The 27,643-nt window shown below is 38.2% G+C and overlaps 1 protein-coding gene across 2 annotated transcripts in view; it reads left to right on the plus strand.

Annotated features, from left to right (window-relative positions):
- LOC127451577 (protein scribble homolog) overlaps positions 1-27,643 on the plus strand; it is a 128,348-nt gene that overhangs the window by 53,966 nt on the left and 46,739 nt on the right. Inside the window, exons 2-19 of one of the 2 annotated variants that reach the window (XM_051716343.1) lie at positions 1,121-1,238; positions 6,502-6,580; positions 6,767-6,856; positions 7,845-7,901; positions 8,042-8,105; positions 8,769-8,843; positions 9,306-9,450; positions 11,098-11,216; positions 11,708-11,907; positions 12,078-12,244; positions 12,414-12,544; positions 15,534-15,662; positions 15,817-15,993; positions 16,263-16,676; positions 21,041-21,103; positions 26,701-26,790; positions 26,911-26,988; positions 27,148-27,477. In XM_051716343.1, coding sequence (XP_051572303.1) covers positions 1,121-1,238; positions 6,502-6,580; positions 6,767-6,856; positions 7,845-7,901; positions 8,042-8,105; positions 8,769-8,843; positions 9,306-9,450; positions 11,098-11,216; positions 11,708-11,907; positions 12,078-12,244; positions 12,414-12,544; positions 15,534-15,662; positions 15,817-15,993; positions 16,263-16,676; positions 21,041-21,103; positions 26,701-26,790; positions 26,911-26,988; positions 27,148-27,477 — 2,526 coding nt within the window. The remainder of the gene's footprint in view (positions 1-1,120; positions 1,239-6,501; positions 6,581-6,766; positions 6,857-7,844; positions 7,902-8,041; positions 8,106-8,768; positions 8,844-9,305; positions 9,451-11,097; positions 11,217-11,707; positions 11,908-12,077; positions 12,245-12,413; positions 12,545-15,533; positions 15,663-15,816; positions 15,994-16,262; positions 16,677-21,040; positions 21,104-26,700; positions 26,791-26,910; positions 26,989-27,147; positions 27,478-27,643) is intronic. The other variant, XM_051716353.1, reaches the window with a different exon arrangement.

Raw genomic sequence — 27,643 nt, forward strand, 5'->3', positions numbered from 1 at the left:
TGATGTACTTATCCTCTTGTTTAGTTGTACATCTGGTCCTTCCACATCTCTTTCTGTTCTTGTTAGAGCCAGTTGTCCTTTGTCTTTGAAGACTGTAGTGTACACCTTTGTATGAAATCTGCAGTTTTTTGGCAATTTCTAGCATTGTATAGCCTTCATTCCTCAAAATAATGATTGACTGACGAGTTTCTAGAGAAAGCTGTTTCTTTTTTTGACCTAATATTGACCTTAAGACATGCCAGTCTATTGCATACAGTGGCAACTCAAAAACAAACACAAAGACAATGTTAAGCTTCATTTAATGAACCAAATAGCTTTCATCTGTGTTTGATATAATGGAAAGTGATTTTCTAGTACCTAATTAGCAATTTAGCATGATTACTCAAGGATAAGGTGTTGGAGTGATGGCTGCTGGAAATGGGGTCTGTCTAGATTTGATCAAAATTTACTTTTTTCAAATAGTGATGGTGCTGTTTTTTACATCAGTAATGTCCTGACTATACTTTGTGATCAGTTGAATGCCACTTTGGTGAAATAAAGTACCAGTTTCCTTCAGAAACAGCAAAATCTGTACATTATTCCAAACTTTTGTCCGCCAGTGTAATTAGTACAATTTATATTTTTGTAGTGTACCTATTTAGAAGGTCCCCTGTATAATTAACATCATTAGCTGGGAGAGAATGTATTTCATATGTGAGCAAAAGGGACATTATAACTGAAATATACCCTTATGAATCGATAATGAATCAAAATCGAGACGAGAGCTTGTGAATCAGAATTGAATCGGGAAGTCTGTATCAATACTCAGCGCTAATGCCGGTATACACAATTTAATGATAACAAATGAGAACTGCAAATAATTGCTAAAATTAAACAAAAAAGGGATTTGTAAACAAAAGGTGCATTACATTTTGACAACCTGTTGGTAGATCTTGTTACTGACAAGGGAAAGCTAACACTTCTGTTAATTGGCCAGATGGATAGTTTTGGCTAATCCAATTTAATCTTAAATTGGCCAAATATCAATCAGTTAATTAGCCTGGCGATATATCAGTTTGTCACTATTGTCTTGGCGTATGTGTGTTGTGTGTGTAATTCTTAGTATTTCTTTCTCTTACAGCCTTTCTTCAGACTGCACAATCTGCGAAAGCTGGGCCTGAGTGACAACGAGATTCAGAGATTACCGCCTGAAGTGGCCAACTTTACTCAGCTTGTAGAGCTGGACATCTCCAGAAATGGTACACGAACTCTATCTCTCTTAAATGTGGCCTGCTTCTGAAACACTTGCATACTGTCTTATACTGCTCACCTTTGCATACACATCCAAATATTTACACTTTCTTACTAACCCTGGGTGGCTTTTGAAAGTTTCCTTGCACAGAGCACTGGAATGTTTTCTTTGTTGAGCCACGTCTATTTAAAACTTGTAAGCAGTATATCATTGTCAACGCTCAATTGTCTTCTCATGTGCCTCACACAGCCCAAGACACATTCACTGTTTGTCTCAGATGTCTCAGGATTAAATGTGTGAATGTTGAATGTGTTGGTCTGTATTTAGACTATGCAGTGTTATATTCTGCAACTCAGCAAATGAAATGACTCTCACAGAGTCCCGGCCGGGTGTATGGCTTGTATCCCATAGAACACAGAGGAAGATATACACAAACACACACACACACACACACACACACACACACACGTTTACTTAAAAGTACTTACACGTTTACACACTTTTACAAATAAGGTCTTTCCATAGACTTCTGTTGTTTTTATATAAAGCTAGTCATAATTACAACTGACTAAACCTAACCCTAAAAGAAATACTTATATAATATCATATTTAGAATTGTAAAAACATTTTTGTATATAATGTTACACATGTTATTTGTGATATTTTATATACACAATAAAAACATAATATATACATAAATGTTACCAGAGTTAATGTATTATGAACTTACAATCAACTATATGTACTATTAATATTAAACCAAGATTAATAACTGCTGAACATTTTTTTGTTCATTGTTAGTTCATGATAACTATGATTAAATGCATCAACTAATGTTAACGTAAAGAACCTTAAAGATGAAGTATGTAATTTCTGCAACACTAGTGCCTGCGAAAGGAATTTCAAAAACGTTTTCAAAACAGCTTTCTGAATACGCCCCCCCCCCCCCCCCATATGCTGCTGTTTATAGTTATAGTTCCTTCCCCCAACCTACACCATTGGTTGAGTATCATGTTGGGGCGGCTCTAAGCAGGTCTCTCAAAACAAACAGAGGAACTTTTATAGCACCACAGAGACAGTGTTTACCGTTTTTGAGAAAATTAACCTATGAATGGCTTATACACTGCCTGGCCAAAAAAAAGGTTGCAGTTTGTATTTAAATAAGCAGATACTTAAAAGCCTTTGATTAGATCATTATTGCAGTGATTAATATGTTTCAGCTGGCAACAATTCTTTTAACCCCAACTGATGCAGTGTGTAGCTTCTCATTTCTTAAACAACCATGATTGCTGAAATCACTGGAATTGGGTTAAGAACTGTCCGGCGGGGGGGGGGCCTGGGTGGCTCAGCGAGTATTGACGCTGACTACTACCCCTGGACTCGTGAGTTCGAATCCAGGGTGTGCTGAGTGACTCCAGCCAGGTCTCCTAAGCCAGTGTTTCCCAACCACTGTGCTGCATAAATAATAAATAAAAAATAATCAGGGTTCGGACTCCCGCTCGATTGATTACAGAAGTAGTCAATCGCATTCTTGGCAACCGCAGTCCTACCGAGGCAGATCGCTTGATTGGTTGCAGCTACGTCCAATCGCGCGCTTGGCTAAAGCAGCGCATGCACAATGAATCTTTATCTGACTGGAATGGAGCTTGAACTCTGAAGAAGAGACACTCATGAAACTTCTCATTTGTAAATGAGCTGAATGACCTGGTACATGCATTGACCGTCTGAATGAGAGGGGCATGTTTTTTGTTCACTTCGGGATCTTTCGTCTTCGTTGTTCATCAAGGAGAGAAAAGGGTGGAAGAGCTATGATAAATGTGTTAAAATGACTGATATTTATACGCGTTAAGGGTCTTTCACATGACTCGTGTCAGCGCTGCAGAATACATTGAAGTCTATGAAGTGACGCCACTTTACACCAAAGTGTTTTTCACACACAAGTTTTTGCTTCACCAATAATGTCTTTGAGAGTACTAAGCAACAAGAAATATTTAAAAACTCTCCAAATATGTGAAGAGATATTGAATGTTCTTTTAATTAAATACTACCTTATTTTTTTCCAAGTATCAGAGACCCCAGTTGAACTAATTAAAATTTACCAAGAAAACGCTTAAACCTAAACATAAAGGGTTTTATTACATCCTTTTATTACTGTCTGCTATCAAAAGCAACAGCCAGTTTTTTTTTTGTTTTTTGTTTTTCTCTCTCCAAATACATGTTTTCAATGTTTATTGTGCACATCTCCCGCTTTCTTGTGTGGCAAAATTGTAAAATCGCCCTCTGTGACGCTTTCTGCAACTCTTGTCATGTGGAAGGCAATGCGGCGCTTGACGCTGGCGTTGAACGGGGCGTTGACGACTCAACTCATACACTTTACAATGATGAAAAACTCAAAATTATTGAAACTCAAAATTATTATTATTAGGCTATTATTGTCCTCTTTTCTGGTAAAAAGTCATGCTCAGCAGTTTAAATAGGCTACTGTAGGAAAATGATACTGTAGATCTGATTTGTTTATAATTCTTATACTGAAGTCAGTAGATTTGTAGCCATGCAAGTTTTAATGAAGGAAAAGAACATTATTAAAACTCACTATTATTAGACTATTACTGTTGTCTATTGGATGAAAAATAATGCTCAAACTGAAGGAATGCTTAAACACTATAAAGTCTCTTGGTTGATTTTGGTTGAAAATGATTCAGTGACTCGCTCATAGCACATAAGACGCTCATTTGTCGCCACCTAGTGGTATCTCCAGAAGTGGTCACTGAACTAATAAGTTAATTAAATTGAACAAATCTGTGAAACAGGAGCAAGTCACACCAAAATACCCGTTATTTTTGCAGTTAATTTGCTCTACTTGAATCATTAAAATCACTGGAATTGGTGCTTTTAGCTAATTGTTAAAAAAAAAAAAGTTTCCCCCAGAAGTGATGCTCTTACCTTTTTGCCCTTCATGAGTTTGCATTCCTGTAATTTGCTGTGGCATTGCAAGAATTCATTTGCAAGAACAAATCAAATTAGAAAAGCAAATTTGTTGTTTTTTCATAACCCAATTAGCGCTCTTGCCACCTGTTACCTCATTACATATAAGTCACATAGCATATCTACGTGACTTGATAGTGGTGTGCCGTGTTATTTTTTTTATTCATAAGAAGTGTGCCGTGGCAGAAAAAATGTTGGGAAACACTGTCCTAAGCATCCAAATTGGCCCGGTTGCTAGGGACTGTAGAGTCACGTGGGGTAACCTCCTCGTAGTCGCGATTAGTGATTCTCGCTCTCAATGGGGCGCATGGTAAGTTGTGCGTGGATCGCGGAGAGTAGCATGAGCCTCCATGTGCTATGAGTCTCCGCCTCCACATGCCATGAGCCACGTGACAAGATGGGCGGATTGAATATCTCAGAAGCGGAGGCAACTGCGACTTGTCCTCCGCCACCCGGATTGAGGTGAGTAACCACGCCACCAGGAGGACCTAGTAAGCAGTGGGAATTGGGCATGCCAAATTGGGGAGAAAAGGGGATACAAATAAAAAAAAAAATTAAAAAAAGAGAACTGTCCAACACATTATAAATTATTTTATTTCTTTTCTCCCCTTTTTCTCCCCAATTTGGAATGCCCAATTCCCAGTGTGCTCTAAGTTCTCATGGTGGCGTAGTGACGAATCTCAGATGCCGTCATTCCACGCATCTTATCACGTGGCTTGTTGACCACGGAGACATAGCACGTGTGGAGGCTTCACGCTATTCTCCGCGGCATCCACGCACAACTCACCACGTGCCCCACCGAGAACGAGATTCACACATTATAGCGACCATGAGGCGGTTACCCCATGTGACTCTACCCTCCCTAGCAACCGGGCCAATTTGGTCACTTAGGAGACCTGGCTGGAGTCACTCAGCACTCCTGGATTCAAACTCACGACTCTAGGGGTGGTAGTCAGCGTCTTTACTTGCTGAGCTACCCAGGCCCCTGTCCAACGCATTATTAAAACCTGGAAGGATAGTGGTGAACCGTCAGATTTGCAGATGATATGTGGTCAGAAAAAAATCTTGAATGATCATGATCAGAGATCACAAAAAACGCTTAATCACATTGTAAAAAATCGACAGTAGTACTCACAGCTATGTTTACTAGTGAAAGTAAGAGCATTTCCACATGCACAATGTGACAAGAACTTACAGGATTGGGACTAAACAGCTGTGTGGCCACAAGAAAGCCACTTGTTAATGAGGTTAATCGGAAAAAACCACTTCAATTTGCTAGGGAGCATAAAGATTGGACTGTGGAGCAATGGAAAAAGGTAATGTGGTCCAGATTTACCCTATTCCAAAGCGATGGGTGCATCAGGGTAAGAAGGGAAGTGCATAAAACGTTGCACCCATCATGCATAGTGCCCACTGTACAAGTCTCTGTAGGCAGTGTTATGATCTGCGGCTGCTTCAATTGGTCAGGTCTAGGCTCAGCAACATTATGCGGCAATAAAATGAAGTCTGCTGACTACCTGAATGTACTGAATGACCAGGTTATCCCATCAGTGGATTTTTTTCTTCCCTGACGGAACGGGTATATTCCAGGACGACAATGCCAAGATTCATGTGGCTCATATTGTGAAAGAGTGGTTCAAGGAGCATGAGGAACCATTTTCACTCATGAATTGGCCACCACAGTGTCCTGACCTTTAATCCATTGAAAGTCTTTGGGAAGTGCTGGAGAAGACTTTACGGAGTGGTTCAACTCTCCCGTCGTCAATACAAGATCTCGGGCAAAAATTTATGCAACTCTGGACTGAAATAAATGTTGTGACGTTGCATAAAATTGTTGAAACAATGCCACGACGAATGTGCGCAATAATCAAAGCTAAAGACAGTCCAACAAAATATTGTAGTACGAGTATGCAACTTTTTTTTGGCCAGGCAGTGTAGTTGTCTCTGCATATTAAACTGGGATATAAGAAAGTATTTTAACACTGAAAAAGTTACAAAGTTCAGCTTTAATGTAAAGTGTTACCATTTGCTTTATTTATGAATTGTTTTTTCTTATGATGATGTCCCCAAAGGAAGTTTAGATTTAGCTATCTTGGGACAATTTTGTGTTTTAAAAAGTAACCAACACACACATACAACTCTTAACACGGTCATATTACACTCTCCTCCCCTTCTTTCCTGGCCATCTGGTAGCATTTATTAAGAAACCTGAAAAAATGCTCAGATTGTCATGACCCTCCTTTTCAATGTATTATGCTGACATTGTCTCTCTTTTCCATACTCAGATATTTCTGAAATCCCAGAGAACATTAAATTCTGTCAGGCCTTGGAGATCGCAGACTTCAGCGGAAACCCCCTGTCCAGGTTAGTGATTTGGAGGAACCTCAAATTCCCCCAGAGCTCTGGCTCATACCAGATGTCACTTTCTTGATAAAGAAGGGGCAGAAATAGTGGAAAGGGAGAAGAAAACTATCACTAAAAAGTCTTGACAACTGCGAGTTTGACAGCCCCTCTCTCTCTCTATCTCTCTCTCTCTCTCTCGTGTCGCAGGTTGCCTGATGGCTTTACACAGCTCAGAGGTCTGGCTCACCTGTCACTCAATGATGTGTCACTGCAATCTCTACCCAATGACATAGGAAAGTAAGTACATACAAATATGCAAGTATACCTTTAGGATTCTGCTTCTTGTTGCCTACATGTATTCAGTTTGCAGTAGGGATGTGCCAGGGTGGTTGAATGGTCAACTAGTCATCCATCAACTGACTAGTTGATTAGTGGGGTGATTAGTGGAGAGATTAAAGTCATTTGCTGAGTCTGTCTGACACTCCTTAAATAAATAGTTGCAGTAAAAAGGTTTTAACTGCTGGATGTCATAAACTAGATGTGTACCCGCAATATTATCTTACAGTTCTATGCTTTTGAAACTGCGCTTTTGAACGCGTCATTCTACGTTCACCCAACTCACCACGCGCCCCACTGAGAGCGAGAACCACATTATAGCGACCACGAGGAGGTTAACCCAACGTGACTGTACCCACCCTAGCAACCGGGCCAATTGGTTGCTTAGGAAGCCTGACTGGAGTCACTCAGCACACCCTAGATTCGAATTCGCAACTCCAGGTGTGGTAATCAGTGTCTTTATGTGCTGAGCTACCCTGGCCCCCAATACTTGCATTTCTTAAGTGTATTAATTAAAATTATATATAACAGAAGGCTACATGCACATATTAATTGGAGTCCTCCACGTGTGTTTTGCGGTATAAACATTGGCGATTAATCGTTAATTTCCACGACAATCGATTATGAAAATGTCAGAAAATGAACATCCCTAGCACTGACCTAACATGAAAACTGCTTATGCTATTTAAAAAAATAATCATAATAATTGTATTACTCTGTTATAAATATTATACTTATATTTGATTTTTCTGTATCACTTTATCATTTTAATAACTTGTTTTTGAAATTGTCATAAAAGCAGGCATCTCATTCACATACACACACACATGCTTTTTGACCATTGCTGGTGTCGTGCAGATGGAGGAGCCTCTCACACTTCCAAACCAAGTGACACACTCACCATCTGACACGCACACTTGTCTTTTTCTCTGTCTTTCTCTCCTCTCAGCTTGTCAAACTTGGTGACTCTAGAGCTAAGGGAGAATCTACTGAAATCCTTACCCACGTGAGTATTTTCCCCTCATACACTTTCAGAACTGCAGTTATTTGATTCAATGTTGTGAGAAGAGCACTCAAGATCTAAAAACCCACAGTAATGGATGCAAATAGACATCAAATGCAAAATGTGTCTCTGTCATCCTTTAGCTCTCTTTCCTTCCTGGTTAAACTGGAACAGCTGGATCTGGGCAGCAATGTACTGGAAGTTTTGGTAAGAACCAGCCAGCAAGGCACACATTTATATCCACATGTTGTAAGACATTGTACAAAAAGAATATAAGTCATTGTAGTCCTGAGATTAATTTGGATGTGTTGGAGCAGGTCACAGGTCTTTTCAGATAATGTCACGGAGGGCTAAATGCAAATATTAAAATAATGGATTTGCACAGGCTATGATGTACGTTTCCTATTCAGCCCATATCATGTTAGTAATTGTGCATATCACGGGGCTTCTGCAGTTTTTGGTAATGTTCAGAAATTTCATAGTTTGTTTTTAATGACATTTTTGTTTATCTTTTGTGCCATTTTGGTACTGTGTTGGGTTGCTACTTGATGTCTGGGTCCTAAAGCACAACCACTGTTTTAGAAGTTAGATAATGTTTTATCTCAGCTCAATGAAAGGTTAAATAGTGAGTAAACATAAAGTGCTCATAAACATAATGTATGTCATGTTTGAGATTATTTGCAGCTTATGTTTTCGTTTTCCCCAGTTGTTCAGCGCATCTTTGATTTATCTTTTACTGATCCAACACCTGAGCACCTGCTGATTAATCTGTTTTTTGTATGTGTGTTATTTAAAGTGTGCCTCATTTGTTTTTTGTTTTTTTCTTCATGTCCTGTCTTTGATCTGCTTTCTTTTATTCCTTCCTCTCAGCCTGACACACTTGGGGCACTGCCCAATCTTCGTGAGCTGTGGTTGGACAGAAACCAGCTCTCCTCACTACCTCCAGTGAGTACAGACCACTTCTGATTGGCTGACGTTTGAATGGGTTATTTGGCTTGATGGTTTTAAATCTAGTTAAGATGAAGGTTCAAATTCATGTACATTGTAAATTCTGTCTTTCAGACATTGTTTAAAGGTGAAGTGTGTATTTTTTAATGTTAAAATAATGTATTCTATTCCAGCTTAATATGCAAAGACTTTAAATAAGACATTCATAGGTTTATTCCCCTTAAAATTGTTAACACTGTGGTTCTGTGGTGCTTTCAAAACATTGCTCTGTTTGTTAGAGCTTCCCACCATGTGTTTGGGACTCTCTGTTTGGCTTACCAGTTGAAGACGGGGGGGCCAAACATATTCTTTGTAGTTGAATTTGTTTGGCATGTGCCTGTTATGCTGATAACTAGAGTGGTAACTGGAGTAGCTTAATTCATTCTCGGCTGACTGAAAGATGACTTCTGTCTTTAACAGGAGCTGGGGAACCTGCGACAGCTGGTTTGCTTTGACGTATCAGAGAACCGTCTAACAGAGCTTCCCACTCAAGTCAGCGGCCTTATCGCTCTCACTGACCTCCTGCTCTCCGAGAACCTTCTGGAAGTCTTGCCGGACAGCATTAGTAAGACTCTATCCCTTGCACAAGCATCAATAAGTACAAGCCTGTTAATGACTCTTCCAATGTATAGAGACATGACTGAGATACAATAGACACATTGTCCTGGCTTGCATGCCACCCTAGTCTAAATTAAATGCTCACCCATTTGGCAACACTGTGTTTATTATAGTAACTTAATGATGGCTGCCTTATTTGCTCACAGGGTGTTGTCGTTACTCTACATGGGCAATTAACTTACACCGACTGCGCTTATAATTATTACAAATTGTACCCTTGCTTATGAGTCTAGTGATTAGCAAGAGGGAACCTTTTTTTAACCTCAGCTTTCAAACTTGAATCCAAGCTGGAGACAAAAGAATTTTAAAATGATACGATACACTTTAAATAAAGCAACTGCAGAATTTTCAAAACGATATAAAAAAAAACGTGATTGTAGTCACTTTTAAAAATTCAGTTTCTGTAGACTCTAAGCTACTGAGAAACAAGTGCCAAAGAGTTTGTTCATTTTTGAACCACAGCACTGCCCCCTAGTGTCGGAAGAGGCATGTCATATTGCTGTAATGGCATTACAGACACAAATATCATAGTTTCAGCTACCATCACCTTATGTGTGCTGTGAATCAATAAAACATTTTTAATTAATGAATCACACAGTTTTCTGTGATTTAATCGTGATTTAAAATGGTACATTAAAACAAACATTAAAATATAATCTTAAATATATTTACTTTTTACTTTCTCGAAGAACTTCCTAGAAATTGGTTAGTCCTAATTTATTTTAATTAAATATGTACATGTTAAAATGTTCAGTTTTTTGCGGATAGTGTTAATTAGCCACATTTTTTACAGTATAAATCTTTGATAGAATTAAATGTTTACATGCCACAAAATCAGTGGACATGCTATAATTAAAAGTTGGACAAAATCTTCTGCCGTTTTTCAGTTTAAAAAAATGGGCAGATTTAGGTTTATTCTCTATCAAGCTTTATTGGCATGATAGACTTAAATGTACATTTCCAATTCATTATTAGACAATATACATACAGATATAAAACAAATTGAATGCTGAAGTTAAAAAAACTAAAAAGTATTATTTTCTCTGGATGTCGTTCAGTCTTTATCGCACACGCTGGGTTTCTCTCCTGCGGTTTCGCTTCTGACACTGGTTCAGATGACAGTGAGTGAGCTTTTTCGGGCAATGTGAAGAGATACAGTACGGCAGCTTTCCTGTATCTCTCCCACGCCTGGCTCACCGCTTGCAGGTTAAGTCTTCATTCTCCTTACAGTAAATCCGCTCCCGTGTTTATTATGCCTGGGACATGAGTCACGCAAAATGAATAAGCATGCACTGCTCCACACAATCAGATTCTGTGCTAGGATGTGCAGTCGACTCGAGCGTGTACCTCCTAGAAATTAAATATGCCAAATAATAGCCACAGGAAGTGGGGGGAAAACATTAGTCAAGTGAAAAAAAATAAAAGGTACTGCATTAATTGCTTTAATTTATTCAACACGTTAAACAGTCAACAATTAATCACGGAAAGCCTCAATGTTCATCCTGAAGTTTATTTGGTTTGACTTTGTCTTTGAGGATTTCATGGGTTCTTTGATTTATGTAAAAATACTGAATCTGCTTGTCTCTCCTAACAGGTTCGCTTAAGAAGTTGTCCATTCTGAAAGTGAACCAGAACCGCATTGTGCATCTCACCGACTCCATTGGCGAGTGTGAAAACCTGACCGAGCTAATGTTGACCGAGAACCTTCTCCAGGTACACAAGCCCACACCATACACTAAAACAATCAGTTCTGCTCTTTTTCAGTTATAATCTGATCTCCATGATGCCTGAAAAATTATGAAAAACTGTCCCTTTTAACTGCATCTTTATTAAGTCTGTGAAGCTTGTTTTGAAGCATCAAATTACACATTTACACAGTATTTCCATATTATTGTACTGTATGTGAGTATTTTGTATTTTAAATTGGTGCCACTGAGTAAAATATTACACAAAAGATTAGCCATTTGTTTACTTTATAATCCTTTTTACATTAACTATGAGCTTTTGGTTGCGCAGGTACTTTTATCTCGTAAGGGAAAAAAATAATTAGGAAAAACATAAGCGAATGATCAAAAAGGAACCAACAATATTAGTGTTGCAATATCACATTTCAAGAGTATATTACCAGAATACTATAAATCCAGAGCAGACGTGTAAGTCCAGAACCCACTGTAAAATATTCCTTGTGCTGATTTCTCTTTTAGTCTCTTCCCCGCTCTCTTGGGAAGTTAAAGAAGTTGACCAACTTGAATGTTGACCGAAACCGCTTGAGCAGCGTGCCGGCAGAGCTGGGAGGATGTATCTGCCTGAATGTGCTCTCTCTCAGAGATAACAGATTGGGTAAACTACCTGCTGAGCTCGCCAATGCCACAGAGTTACATGTGCTGGATGTGGCAGGCAACAGGTAAGAAATACATTCTGGAGGGAAAGACAAATATAGGTCTCTATATCATAGGAGTTAGATGTAAGGTCAGAGTAACCCTATAAAGCAGAGCTAAAGACTGTTTCATGCATCAATTGCACCATTTTCTTTTTACCTGAATTAGTCTCCCCATCTCTCGTTCTCTGTCCTAGGTTGCAGAACTTGCCTTTCTCATTGGCCAATCTGAACCTGAAGGCCATGTGGCTGGCGGAGAACCAGTCTCAGCCCATGTTGAAATTCCAGACAGAAGATGATGAGCGGACTGGGGAAAAAGTTCTCACTTGCTACCTGCTGCCCCAGCAGCCCTCATCTAGCCTTGGTAAGACACATTGCTGTCCTCATGAATTGAGGTCTTATGCAGTCTTTTAGCCAGTCACATTCATTGTGAATCAATAGTTCACATAATATTGCAGTATTTTAAAGCACAATAGAGCATACATTGATACTAAGAGGCATCACATCTCTCTTTTCTCACACTCTCTTTCCAGAAAATCTTCTGGAGAGGAGCATAGATGAGACCTGGCCCACAGACACTAATCTGAACAGAGTGTCAGTCATTCAGTTCCGGGAGGACTCAAAAAATGAAGAGGAAGATGAGGAGACTGCGGCAGAGAGGAGGGTGAGTGTGGATATGTGTACAGCAGAGGTGCCCAAACTAGGGCCCATGGACCAAAGTTGGCCCGTGATGACCTTTGATTTGGCCCGCCTTGCCATAGATGACGAGGGGAAAAAAAATATGGCACTGATGCAGCTCTTCATTTTTAATTAATTGTTTTGTTTTAACATTTTTTGTTTTATGTTTGCATTACAAAAACTATACCTTATTTGAAAAGTAGAGATTATGAGTTATTTAATTTTTTTAAATGTATATGCGTACTTCAATGACCTTTAAGTGCTGTCTGAAAGTTCGCTCCATCGGCCATCCCAGGTGCCACCCCAAAATCTTCACTATGATTGGCCAGCTCCAAAGTCGGAGGTGGGAATTCAATAATGCCAGACAGAACCTAGTTGGTTTAAAACGGAGCGGGAACTGAAGCAGTATCAAGAAGTGATAGGTAATTAGGTGGACTCGCGGAACAGTGCGTACAGTCATCCGAAGTTAAATATGGCTTGAACGCGCACTATACGTTGTGCAGCATTTCATATCCGCGTGAACGCAGCCACTGAAGCGCACCCGTGAAGCGGGCTTGATAAAGTCAGTTGATGGAGCATTTCAATATAAACAACGGTTCCATTCACTCCTAACACCTCACGACATTACGACAAACACTATAAGTGAACAGACCAGGACTCTCAAAAATCCCTTTTCTCCCCTGCCAGCTAGACAAAAACTGTAATGTAGTAAACAAATTCTTCTTATTCTGACTAAAACCCATTTTGGGGTGTGTATAACATCTGTGTGCATCATACTGTAATTCATTTGTCAAACGTTAGGATATCTCGTTTACTTGCATCTATCTGTCTAAAAATGGATAGCTGAAAGTTTATTAATAACCAGAAGATACAATGCCATATTTCGGTAGGTTCTTAATCATAATCATATTTTGGAGTCAACTAAATTAATAGTTCTCTCAATTTTTTAATTTGCAGAAATGTGCTTTGTAGCTTTTATTTCCTTTAAGAAAAGAAGCAAAAGTACAATTTAAATGTTTGATATTACAACAGGAAAACAGTTTTAATGTCAAATCAAAGTAGGCTAAATGCATTAACTACGCAAAAACATTTTACAGCATTGTTTAATTAAGTAATCCTATTACATTTGGCAGTTCCAATAAATGGTAATACTGAGTGAAATCCAGGACAATGTGTAGCCTAGGTCTATGATAAAAAAAATATCTTTAATATCTTCTTTGTCACAAAACAATATCGTACTTGATAGTATTACGTCATGCCATTGTATCTTAATCTCTCCAAAAATTGCACAGAACTACCATGTGTTCAATGTGAGGAGATGCGCTGTTTTTAAAGAGACAGTAACCATGTTTTAAGAGACACTTACGTGAGTCGGAAAGAGTTAGAATTGTGGAAAGAATTACACAAGGAAAGAGTCGTTTAGTAGTCATTTTATCCAAAGGTGACTCACAAATGAGAAAGAGACACAACATCCATAAAAATTATATTGATTATATATAATTATGTGCATTGTGCAAGTATAGGACACTTGATGATTTTAATTCTACAGTTCTGTGTGTTTTGCAGTATTAATATTTAATTTTAAAATAATACAATTTGATAAATACAAAGTTTACTTTTGGCCCACTGCCCTCAATCAAGTTTGATTTTTGGCCCTTCATAGGAAAAAGTTTGGGAACCTCTGGTGTACAGCATGTCTATGCTTCCATAACATAACAACTGTGCAACTGTCCTGAGATCATAATGAAGTAAAAAGCCTCATAAAAGGATGCAATTCACAAGTAGTTTGGCTTAATCTTTTATTATTATTTCATAAGAATGAATTAACAATTCATAATATTTTGAAATATATATTTTCACCTTAAAAAATACAGTATATTTACATTTTAGAAAATTAGTTGTAAAGAAGTGTACACACATGTTTAAGATGTAAGAAGTTATTACTTTTTACTTGATGGTTGTGCCACCTGACTTTAATTTTTTATTTTTTTTTTGTGTTATTAAATAAAAAAATTTGAAAATTGTATAAAAGTTGTTAAAAACATTATAAACTCAACATGATACAAATATTATTTGTATGAAAACTTGACACGTGCTATAAACGTTTTTTTTATTTTTTTTTTATATATATAATCGCTATTAATGCATTTGCTGCTAGTACAGCATAAACCAGTATCAACACTGGTTGGAAGGCTGGAACCTTAGCGATCTGTCTGCCTGGAGTCATTACACTGATGCACACTTTACATCACACATGCACAACAGCACTTATGTGTCATTGAAAAAATGGAGAAAGGACCTCTTAACACTATTTGATATACATAACATGCACAGATGGGACTTTCAGCCCAAGTAAGGTGCATTTTAATTACCACAGAAGCACGTCAAGTCTTATCTATCACCATAATGCAGAATGAGATGTTTTAGTCTGCAAGCACTTTTTATGTGGAGTTCAAAGCGGTGCTAACGCCCTGACGTGAGTCATGAACAAAGCGGATAGCCACAGTCTGCCGGCTGATTAATATTTTGGGGGATTCGAGTTTAAGAGATTTAATGCCCATTGCAGTAAATATGCAACATATGTGGGGACTAGTTCTTTCAATTATTCAACCTCCCATTTAGACTTTGGGAAACTTTTGATGTTACTTGAATTGGTGTTGAATTGGTGAAATTTTAGTGTATCTTTATACAGCGGAAGGCTTTGTTTAGAAAATGTTAATAAAGCATTATATTGTTACATATTGTTTGTTTTCTTTCCTAAAATGGAAATACATGCATTTTGACAGGAAAAGTACATATAGTGTCAAATTCAACACTTTCAAAATCTGCGACGAATCGGGATTAACCACAAAACATTTTGTGATTAATCGCAGTTCAAAGTTTGAATCGACTGACAGCACAAAAAGGTTCATTATCTTGGATCTTTGTCATTGACCTGTATAAGTGCGAACACTGTTGCTGTATCTATGAATTAGCAGGGTCTACATAGGAGAGCAACACCACATCCCAGTGAGTTAAAGGTGATGAAGAATGTTATTGAAGCCAGAAGAAATGAGGCTTACATAGCTAAGCCAGATGGAGATCTGGAGTCCCCAGACTCTGAGGTAAATACAAACTAACACACTGCCTTTTTTCTCTTTGAAGTGGACATTGAAGGTATAATACCACTTAGGGGTTTATTTATATTGCGAACTATATATTCAAACTGACATACAAACTGCACATGTGTAATTTTGATGATATGTGATTGGTTCACAGGAGAAACGATTGAGTGGGCTTTCCAATCAAAGTCATGATTCTCAAGCGTCTAGTAACACCGAATCTGCCACTACTCAGGATGAGAGGCGGGGTGTAAACAGTGCAGGGGTGGAGCTTAATAATGGACCGGGTCAAGAGGAGGAGGAGCTTGATGAGATGGAGGTGGAATATACTGAGGTAATCCATATTGTAAATTCATATTGTTGACAAATAACAAACTAGATATTCTGCATGTGCAAGCTACAGTGTAAATAACATTTAGGTTTTTGTGCATACATTTCAGTTTTCTGAACAAAACCCTTGTAAATTAGCACATCTTGCATATTTTCCATGATGCTGATCTTACAAATGTAAATGGTCCTGTTTATATGCACCTTGAATCAAAAAAGCATTTTAATGGTGCAGGTTAGCCTAAATTTAACCTCTTTTTCTTGCATTCCTCACAGCCTTCTGTGCGCTTTGCTGAAGAGCCCATCATCCGTGGTGGTGATGATGAGGATGACAATGAAGTAGATGATGAAGATTATGCCGACCGGAGTGATGAGGACTCCCGAACGCCCCCTTTCCCTGCTGAGAAACAGAGGCTCATACGTAAAGACACGCCACACTACAAAAAGCACTTCAAAATCACCAAGCTGCCCAAGCCTGAGGCCGTTGCTGCCCTGCTACAAGGCTTTAGCCCTGATGGCCTCTCAGCTCCTGCTCACACACTTGAGGACGAGAGAGATGGTGAGGAGGAGGAGGAAGATGAGGAAGAGGGAGGAGTATCAGTCAATACTCCTTTCCAGCACAGACTAGATATGGCTGAGCTAGAAGACAGCAGGCTGAGTCGGGTGAACTCGTCCCTGCAGCCGGTGAAGGTAAGAAGGGCTCAGAGATCAAAATCTAGAAGGATGTATGGAGGAAAGTCTGCTTACCTGAATGAAAGTGCACAGATCTTAGCAGATCACTGGCGAAACCATCTTATAGTACGTTCTAATGACTACTTGATTAGTTCTGCCACTAGTTGATGAATTGTGTCTGTTTCGACTTGTCGTGAAGAACATGACTCCAGTTGTGCTTGTTCTATATGGCAACAGTGAATTTGGTATTAGTAAGGTGAAACTGGAGTGTTTTGCATTCACAAGCATGTTATAAGTGAACAATGCTGGGCATTCTCTCCACTCTTGCACTCTTTATCAATGCAGTGTTTAACAACAAAAACGGCTGATTGTGAGTCATTCACATAAGGTAAATATTTGAGTAGTCATGCAAGCCCTAATTTATACTATGTCAGGGTTTATGCAGTTGAGGTGTTTGGTAAATACACGCGTTCACCCACATCTCCGTACCAAGAGTGTATAGAAAAAATTGTTTCAGTCCAAGGTTTACAAAACTTTGACTTGTTGATATTGCAGCCTAAATGAACATCCATTTTATCTGGATCAGCTTTAGAGCCATTAGCCCTCACTGGAATGAACGTTTGCAACATGCAAAAAAGTATGCCAAGCATGTCTTAGAGGGTTTTGCCCATATGATAGATGCTTGTGTTGTGTCTGCCCTTTTATTATGAAACATTTGAGTTTACTGACAACTGCATACTTTAAACAAATTTAGGTTTGAATGAGAGGACAGAACATCAAATAACAAAGCTGCACCCTTTGTTTTGCCCCACCCTTTGGCTGCACATTAGCTCCTCCTCCACAGCCTGACTCCACCCCATTGAGCACTGCTCTTGCCTCTCATAATCATTATTTGCTGTCTCTGCTGCCTGAGGGCCTTTGCTAGCCTTTCCACAACTGTGTGTGTGTTTGTCTAAAGCTGATCATCTAAAATCATACTTACTAAGCTTCACATCAATGGATTAATCAAGAAATTAATCCATGATGCCTAACAGAGATGATAATGATGATTCATATTATACCAGAATTATAAATATATCCTCTTATTGGTATTTAATTATGCATATAGGAAATATCCAACCCACAAAGCTCACATGAACCCTTTAAATGGGGTTTTGCTGGTAGAAAATCTGTAAAAAAAAATTGTGGGGGGAAAAAACTTGTGGAAGGTCCTTGACTATTCTTAACAAATTTGTTGAAATTGTATAAGTAAAATTACCATTTGAAGACAAGCACTTTTTATATCTGGACCAGGGTCAAGGACAAAAGAAACAAAAGTGTTTGTGTGTGTGTGGTCCCCATGACTGGATGGTTGAGTGACAGGAATGCTTGCACAGGGCTTGTGTGTGCATGTTTGTATATTTGACTTAACAGTCGGCTCTGTGACTGTTCCTGTGTGAATGTTGACAGTTACGTGGATAATTGCTTTATATCTGTATTTTACTAATGCTTATGTCTGGGTTAATATTGCCAACCTGTATCTCGGGTTGCTTCACCCAGCTTTTACGTTTTTCATCTTCACCATGTTATATACTTTTAAGTTATATGCAAAGCATTTTAGCATTTCTTTCTGAAGTGCTATGTAGCAGAAAACATTTTATTTGCTTATGTGTAAAATTTGGTGTTGACAGTATGTGTTACACCATCTGTAACACTATCCTATCAAAAGAAAATCCTGTAAAACATAATGGCATTTGTAAAAAATGTAATACAGATATGGAGAGTGAGATTTTCCAGACTTTTGCTGTGGCTTGCCTAATACATTCTGAAAACAGGGCTATGTGTACTGTCATTTAAAGCTGCACTACGGAACTTGAGGCTTCATCTGTGGTGAAACCTAAAATTAAACTTGCGGAGGAACATTTTACGCGAGTTGTTTCAGCACTGATCTTCTGCGTGGATGAATCACATGGTTTGAGGTTACCTGCTTTGCCTGTGATCTTGACTCAGATCTTCACCTGCCGAGCTGGAGTCATAACGTGCTATTTTCACTTTGATATTATGTTATTTGATTAAACATTTATAACCAAGATATTACTTGCTTTGAAGAAGATAAACTACACTCTTATGTACATACTGTATTTGAATATGATTATTCAAGTTTTTTATCCACTACACATTAATGTTTGTATTGTACTACACATTAATTTAAGAGGTGAAACTTCTGATATGGCTGATATGAGTTCAGTTGAAGACACTGTATATTACAATCTACAGCCTCAGTGGACATTGCAAGTGAACCGTAATACTACATCAGATGATGTATGCACTGCAAACAGTAAGACTATAATAAAAAATGAAAATTAATTAATTATGCTGAAATATGCTCAAATAATAAGCAGATTCTTTAGTCATTTCTTGGCAGTAAAGTTATATTAGAGAAATGGTTACACACTAAACAAATTAATATGTACATTACTGTGCTATGAAAATTTTTGAAATGTATTCCACTATAGATTACAGAATACATGCTGTAAAATGTAATTTGTAACATTCTGTTAGATTACTCAAGGTCAGTAATGTATTCAAAATACTTTGGATTACTTCTTCAGCACTGGTAGATTTTAAAAATACATTCTCTGAAAAACCTAAATATCTCATGCAGTGTTGTTTCTAAAACAAGATAAATCAAATTGATCTTGTTTTAAGGATTTTTAAATATTTTTACAGGAAAACAACGCAAAAATGATTGCCCTAATATCAAAGGTCTTACTAGAAAAAAAGAAATAATGATCCAACGTGAATTTTCTTGATAAATAAATATGATCGTGCCTGGTAACATGTGCATGTAAAATGGCTAGAAATAGCATTTTAACTTAGTGTAAAGCTGACAATTTACACAAGGTTTATTTCTATTTCTTCTGTTCCAAACTTACTTCAAACTTACTTCTCTGTCTGCTCGTATGAATGTAACACATCATAAGAAAGTGTTTCACTGCTGTTCAAATGCACTTTGGATCGCATCATTTATATGTATAAATGTTTTCCATCTGAAAGGACTAAATATTAAATGAAACAAATGACAATAAAATACAAAGTAATCTCTTGAGTAATCAAAATACTTTTTGAATGTAACTGTATTCTAATTACCAATGATTTAAATTGTAACTGTAGTGGAATACAGTTACTTATATTTTGTATTTTAAATACGTAATCCCGTTACATGTATTTTGTTACTCCCCAACCCTGACTACCTTGTACCTATAGTGGCTTTCAGATGCTATTTTAAATGGTCCATTCTGTTTAAACACACCATCTGCTAAAAGAGCAATGGAAAGTGACACAACTTGTGCATTTCTGCGACTGGGGTAAAAGAAAAAAGCGGTGCACACACACTTAGGGACACACAAACTGGTATCTCGAACTGCAGCAATGTTATAAAATACTCCGAAGTCATGAATATTAGTGAACATGTTACAGTAACTTCACCAGAAAAAGTAGCTTATTAAAAACATTGCGATCGGTAAACACACAAATAATGTTCGATTCATTAAAGCAGTATAGCTGATATAATGTAAGCTTCAGCAACCTTACCAGAAGACATATCCAAGCATTATAGCAAGGAAACATCTTTGCCAAACAGTTAACAAATAAACATCCATCAGGAGTCTGCTGTCCTACAGTCAGAACTGCGACTGACTGAAACGCCATGGCTTTCCCAGTCGACACTCACGTGACTCAGCCTGACATTTTTTCTGAGCTTCCGGACATGACGTAAACACGCAAGTAGGAATGATGTAGGCCTGCGGTTTCACTCAAGAATTAACTTATGTTAATTGTAACAAACAAAATCTTACGTAGTGCAGCTTTAATGAAAAACATCCCAAAACAAGGTTAATCAAATTCTTGAGATTGAGAAAAATTACATGTATATAGTTGTTGATTATAGTTGGCATTGCAGTGCCATACCTTCTTTCTTCATATGGCATTTCATGGCCAGTTGAAGTGAATCCACTCTTTAGTGATGAATCTGTGAAACAGGGCTGTAGTTTAGTTTTTCTGCATAATCAGTAATCATTAGTAACACTCTTTAAACAGTGAATTCTCAACACTGTCTTATACAGATCATTTAGTGTCAAGCTCAGTGTTATTTGTTATTTGTGGTGGATTGGGAGTGCCCTGTGTCACTGTGGGTGTGTGTTATTACCCTGCGTAGTTGTGTGTTTTGGTGGTGAGAGTGTCTCAGTCTTTTCACTGTTGGTTTGTGTGCATTTCATTCAGTCTACTGTGTGAATGTTTGATTTATGTTTTTTTTATAATTCCCAGTCATACAGCTTCTGTTTTATTTTTTTCTTTTGGCCTGACTAATCTGCATGCCCTCTCGCTGGTTCCTGTCCTAACAGGGGGTGTCATTTGATCAAGTCAATAATCTGCTGATTGAGCCTGCTCGAATTGAGGAGGAAGAGGTCTGTACCTACTCTCTTTCCATCCAAACTCTCGCTCTCTTCCTCGCTCTCTCCCGATCATTCACTCACTCATTTTTTACCTGCTGTTCAGGGAATCCCTGCCCATCAGAAAATTCCTTCATTAATCCAAACCCAATGGCTAGGAAAACACTAACACCTTCTTATAAACCATTGTTCCAATGGATCTGTGTGTTTGGAGAGGAAGACATGAATCATAGGGCATCCGTTAACTGAAGATGTTTCTTTATTAAAGAAATGCTCCAGCTTCAATACAACATAAGTTGCATTAAATCTGCAACATGCTGTCAATGACCACAAAATAACAGACTCAGTTTGTTAAAACTTTACAAGAATGCAGTTACAATGGAACTCTGTGGGGCAAGACATTGCACCAGCTTAAGTATTAAAATACACACGGTTTCAATGTTCACACAAGTTCACACAAAACTAGTGTGACAGTATCGCTTCCTCACCTTGTCTATGCAAAATCAAATCTGCGTGATACCTTTTAAATGTCATTGGCGTGTAAAGCCATTAAATATTCACATGATATGAGACAAAGATACCATAAAGGGGCATGATGTGAGGGCTGTTATGAGCAAGCTTCACGGGAATAAATGTGGAATTACAGTGGCAAGAAAAAGTATGTGAACCCTTTGGAATTAGCTAGTTTTCTGCATTAATTGGTCATAAAATTGGGTCTCATCTTCATCAAAGTCACAAGTATAGACAATCACAATGTGCTTAAGCTAAAAACACACAAAAAATTTTAATCTTTCATGTTTTTATTGAACACATCCCATTCAACATTCACAGTGCTGTGAATAAGTGAAACCTTGGATTTAATACCTGGTCAATCCTCCTCTTGGCAGCAGTAACCTCAACCTAGCATTTCCGGTAGCTGCGGATTAGACATGCACAACGTTCAGAAGGAATTTTGGACCATTCTTCCTAACAGAACTCCTTCAGCTCAGCTATATTCTTAGGATGTCTGGTGTGAATGGCTCACTTGAGGTCATTCCACAGCATCTCTATTGGGTTAAGGTCTGGGCTCTGACTGGGTCACTCCAAAGGTGGATTTTCTTTTTTTGTAGCCATTCTGTAGTGGATTCACTTCGATGTTTAGGTTCATTGTCCTGCTGTATCACCCAACCTCTACTGAGCTTCAGCTGGTGCACAGCCACCCTGACGTTATCCTGTAGGATATCTTGATAAACTTGGGAATTCATTTTTCCCTCATTGATGGCAAGCGGTCTAGGCCCTGAAGCAGCAAAGCAGATGCTCCCTCCACCGTACTTCACTGTTGGAATGATGATTTCATGTTGCAATGCGGTGCCCTTTTTACATCATGCGTAGTGCTGCATGTTCTTCCCAAACAATTCAACCTTAGTTTCATCATTCCACAAAACATTTTCCCAGTAGCATTGTGGAGTGTCAAGGCAGTCTTTGGAAAACTTCAGGTGCACAGCAATGTTTTTGTTGGAAAGCAGCAGCTTTTTGGTGTCTTGCCATTGACCCCATGACTGTTTAGTGTTTTCTGTATAGTAGACTCATGAACAGAGATGTTAATCAGTTCCAATGATTCCTTCAAGTCTTTAGCTGTCACTCTAAGGTTGTTTTTTACCTCATTTGAGAATTCTGCAATGTGCCCTTTGAGTCATCTTGACTGGACAGCCACTTCTAGGGAGAGTAGCCACAGTACTAAATCGTCTCCATTTATAGGCAGTTTGTCTAACTGTGAACAGATGAATATCTAAGCTCTTTGAGATAACTTAACCCTTTCCAGCTTTATGCAAGGCAACAATTCTTGATCGTAGGTCTTCTGAGATCTCTTTTTTGTGAGGCATGGTCCACGTCAGCAGATGCTTTTTGTGAAAAGCAAACTAAAAATCTTTTAGTGCTTTTTATAAGTGAAAGTAGCTCTAACCCACAACTCCAGTCTTGTTTCATTAATTGGATGCCAAGTTCGCCCATTTCTGTCTCTAGCTTTGTTGATGTCAGTAGCCTAGGGGTTCACATACTTTTTCCAACATACACTGTGAATGTTTGAGTGATGTATTCAATATGTACAATACAATAATTTGTGAGTTATTAGTTAAAACAGATTGTGTTTGTTCATTATTGTAACTTTGAAGATAAAACCAGATTTTAAGACAAATTTATATAGTACAAATGCAGGTCAGATCCTTTGTTTAGCCAATCCGAATGCCTGTCAATCATTGAGTGCATTCACAGGGCAGCCAATAAATGCTCGTATAAGTGCCGGTACGGTATCCTTTTCCCCCTCACCTCCCCCCATCTGCTCTATCTTTGATTACAACAGTCTCCAGATGTGCGCATCTTTGGAGTGCAGGGTTTCGGAAATGGGGGTGTGTGGCTAATTCAGCAGCAAAATCTGGTGGAAGTTCCAGAACAGCGAAAAATCGTTTATAGCACCTTTAAGGAATTAGTATTGTTTTGTAGTTCTGACTTTTTTTTTTTAACCATGATTGCCCCATAGACCATTGTAAGTGCATTACTGTAAATACAGTTTTGGTTTGTTTTTATGAACACAAGGGAGGAGTCAAAAGTATTTTTTGTGGTAATCTTCAACATGGCACAGATGATCATGCTTGATCTTTATAATTGCCCTTAAATTATCAAGAATATGAAAATATGCTTTTCTCCAAACTAGCTTCCATTATTTTGTGACTTGTCTGCCGCCTTCTGATTTTATCTTTTTTTTTTTTTTTTTTTTTTTGCCCTGTTTTCCATCGTCCTCTCCCCTGTTAGGCTTTGTGGCCCAGAAGCAAGGAGGACACTTGAGTTAATGAAAGTTTTTTTGCAGCATCCTATTATAGGTGTCTCAGACCAGTCTGGTTGAAATCAACAAGACTTTAACGCTGACAGTGCACACAAGTAGATGTTCGAAGCAACTATTTACATATGTAACAATTTACATAACTACATACTATGATAAAAATGGCACAAATGTTTATTCAAAATTAATCAGATGACTTGTGTGATGCTCCAGAAGCCCTTCAAATCACTCTGCCTATAGCTAGATATGAAACTGCTACAGTGAGATTTGTAGGTCAGTTTCCAAAAACCAAAAAAAAAAACCAGCCAAAATATTGTTTCAGAAAGGAAGTTGTAATATGTCATATAGTTATTTAATTTTCACAATGTGGTATAAAAAGATGTTAGCCTAATGAATGTCCTGTTTTTCAATATGTTGGAGTTGATATCATCAGCTGTGCAACTAATTTCAACAAAAACAGTGGTACATTTATTAACATTGGTACTATTCTGCAGGCAAAGATGCAAAACTCATTCAGGCATTTGTTGTACCACTGAAATGACTTAAAGCGTGTTGATGGCATTAAAGGAATATTCCAGGTTCAATACAAGTTAAGCTCAATCAGCAGCATTTGTGGCATAATATTGATTACCACAAAACATTTTGACTTGCCCCTCCTTTAAAAAAAAGCACAAATCTGGGTTCCAGTGAGGCACTTACAATGGAAGTGAACGTGGCCAATCTGTAAATGTTAAAATACTCACTGTTTTAAAATTATAGCCACAAGACATACACAATATGCATGTTAACATGATTTTAGTGTGATACAAATGCTTATTAACCTTTTTTGTGTAAAGTTATATCCAATTTTACAGCTTCAACTAGTCCAAATTATTTTTTGTGGTAATCAACATTATGCCACAAATGGTATCGGTTGATCTTAACTTGTATTGAACCTGGAATATTTAACCCATGTCACCCATTTTCATTAATATATGGATTTTAATGAATGCATAGTAAGATCCACAAATGTACTTGTGCTTAAGTGTCCAAAATGATACCATACCCAGTGCCACTGTAAGACATTGACTTGATTAGTGACCATCAGCCATAACACTAGACAGAATGATAATATATTTAATAATAAACAATATAAAAAATAATACCTAAAGTTGAACATTTATTTCAGCTTGTCACACACATGGTTGTACATCTCCAAATCGACAATGGATTGCAGTTGAAATCCATTGGCTCAGTACATCATTCTCTCTTCTTTAACTTCCATTTTGTATTATTTCCTCATTAGCTCTCTGATCATATCCACTTTGCATGGCTTGCTGTGGTAGAATCAATCACATCTAGTCCATCCCATGACCATTTTATTTGACCACTCCTCACCTTGTATTTTGTGACTGTTGGATATGTCACAGTTTTGTGACATGTATGCCCTCACATAGTCAGACAATACAAATGTATAATATATATGGTTGTAATATATTTGGTTTTTGTGTTTCATTCATCTCATGATCCCATTGTCCAAAAAAACAGGGAATCACAAATCATTGAATTGGCTTTACCTCAACCCTGTTTTAGGCCTGTTATAATACAATGCTCAAAGAACACTGGACTTGAACTAGATGTGGAATCACTTGATATGACCTTTTTGCTGTTAATAAAACTTGAGTCAATGCAAGTTTTGAAACAGAGGGTGTGTTAATATGTGAACATGTATACTACAGTTTATACTGTATATCCTGTTTTACTTAAACAGATCCTTAGTGTCCTGTCCCAACAGAGGTGGCCTCCTCTCCTTGATTCTTTCAGACTTCTGACTTTCAGGATTGGTTGAGGGTTTATTTGAACTTGGGGAAACTCCTGCTTTTCTGCCTTCAACCAGTTTAGAGAGCTGTGATTGAGCGTAACTTTCCATATGGTTTTCGCTCATCATAATGTTAAAGCAGCTTGAATTTTTGACTTTGTTTCTTGAATCTACCATGTTGTTATAGCTAGATGTTCCACATTTTTATGTGCAGTAACTCCAGAGAAAACACTTCTCATTTGATCTCTCAGTGGAATCGTCTACTATTGCTCAGAGCTGCCAATTTCTAATCATCGTGTGCCTTTACATGCACAATTTTACAATGATTAATTAGCTTTTTTTAAGCTGTTGTTTAAGGTTATGATCTTACAGGTTGTCTGCTTACACGGAGTAAGCTTAATAAGATCTCACTGCATACATTTTCTATAGCTTATACTACATAATATCTGTACATATAAAGACTGAAATACAATGTGTTCAACTACATGCCCTTTTTTCTTAATCCTGTTATTTTGAGGTGTTTAACTTAATCAGCCAAATGTGTCATAAATTTCAAACTACAGTACTACAAAAATTCATCAGCAAGTAATCAGGCTGGTCCAACTTGCAAATTGCAAGGGCTTGTCTTGTGAACTGAGCATCTGGACTTTTGAGTTATCTTTCATTTGGATCTAAGAAAGGATGAGTTGATTCTCCAATAATCCATGAATAATATGCTTTCACAAATCTCTCATTTAATAGTATGTAACTACATGCAGCAGCATCATTTAGCAAGGAAAGGAGGCTGCTGGTTGGGACAATATACATGATCTGTCTGAACATGAATGCAATCTTATATTTACCTCCTCTCTAAACAAGCATGCACTGCATGAAATCTTTGTCACATGCCATACATGACTTTAGTGAGCTAAACCACTCATAGCAAAAGTAATGACGTTTTTGTGAGGCCTTCTTTCTGCACCTCTCTGTGAATATCTGATGTCTTTGCTTCATCCGTAGCTGACCCTGAACATCCTGAGGCAGACTGGTGGGTTAGGCATTAGCATAGCAGGGGGGAAAGGATCTACACCCTACAAGGGCGATGATGAGGTACATTTTCTGGGCATTCACATGAACAGTGAACTTCACTTGATGCTTTGGTTTTGTCTGTTTGAAGACTGATATGTGAGTTTTAGCAGGTTGTAATGATGTGCACGTCCTTTTTGTCAGGGTATTTTTATCTCTCGAGTGTCAGAAGAAGGCCCCGCAGCCCGTGCTGGGGTCAAAGTGGGAGACAAACTTCTTGAGGTAAATATCTGTCCAGTTGTCTGACCATTTCTTCTGCATCTGTAACCACTTGTTCTGTTATTATTATTTCCATTTAGCTGCATGTTTGTACTCGCTCCATACAAACCCATTCATCCATTCCATTGTAAATTCTCCATCATTCTACTTCTCTCATCTCAGGTAAACGGCGTAGACCTACATGGAGCAGAGCATCACACAGCTGTTGAGGCCTTGCGTAACTCAGGGGCAGCTGTGGTTATGACTGTTCTGCGAGAACGCATGGTGGAACCGGAGAATGCCATCACCACCACACCACTGCGACCAGAAGATGATTATTTCCCCCGGGAAAGACGGTCCAGTGGGTTGCCTTTCCTCCTGGAGCCGGGCTCACCTGCTGCTAGCGCTGGACCTTGCCAACAACTAGCCACTTGTCTGGTCCGCAACGATAAAGGTTTAGGGTTCAGCATCGCTGGAGGGAAAGGGTCAACACCATACCGAGTAGGAGACATGGTAAATACCCCACTCTTGTTTATAGATTTCCTGTTTACAAGGCATGATGTTGCAGATACACTTGGGACTTACTTTATAGTGTATATTTTGTGTTCATTGGTGTCAGTTTCTTAAGGATTTTATCTCGGTGTTTGTTTACAGAGCTCAGTGAGACTCTGGACAAGTT

The sequence above is a fragment of the Myxocyprinus asiaticus genome, chromosome 2, assembly GCF_019703515.2.
Source record: "Myxocyprinus asiaticus isolate MX2 ecotype Aquarium Trade chromosome 2, UBuf_Myxa_2, whole genome shotgun sequence".
NCBI lineage: Eukaryota > Metazoa > Chordata > Actinopteri > Cypriniformes > Catostomidae > Myxocyprinus > Myxocyprinus asiaticus.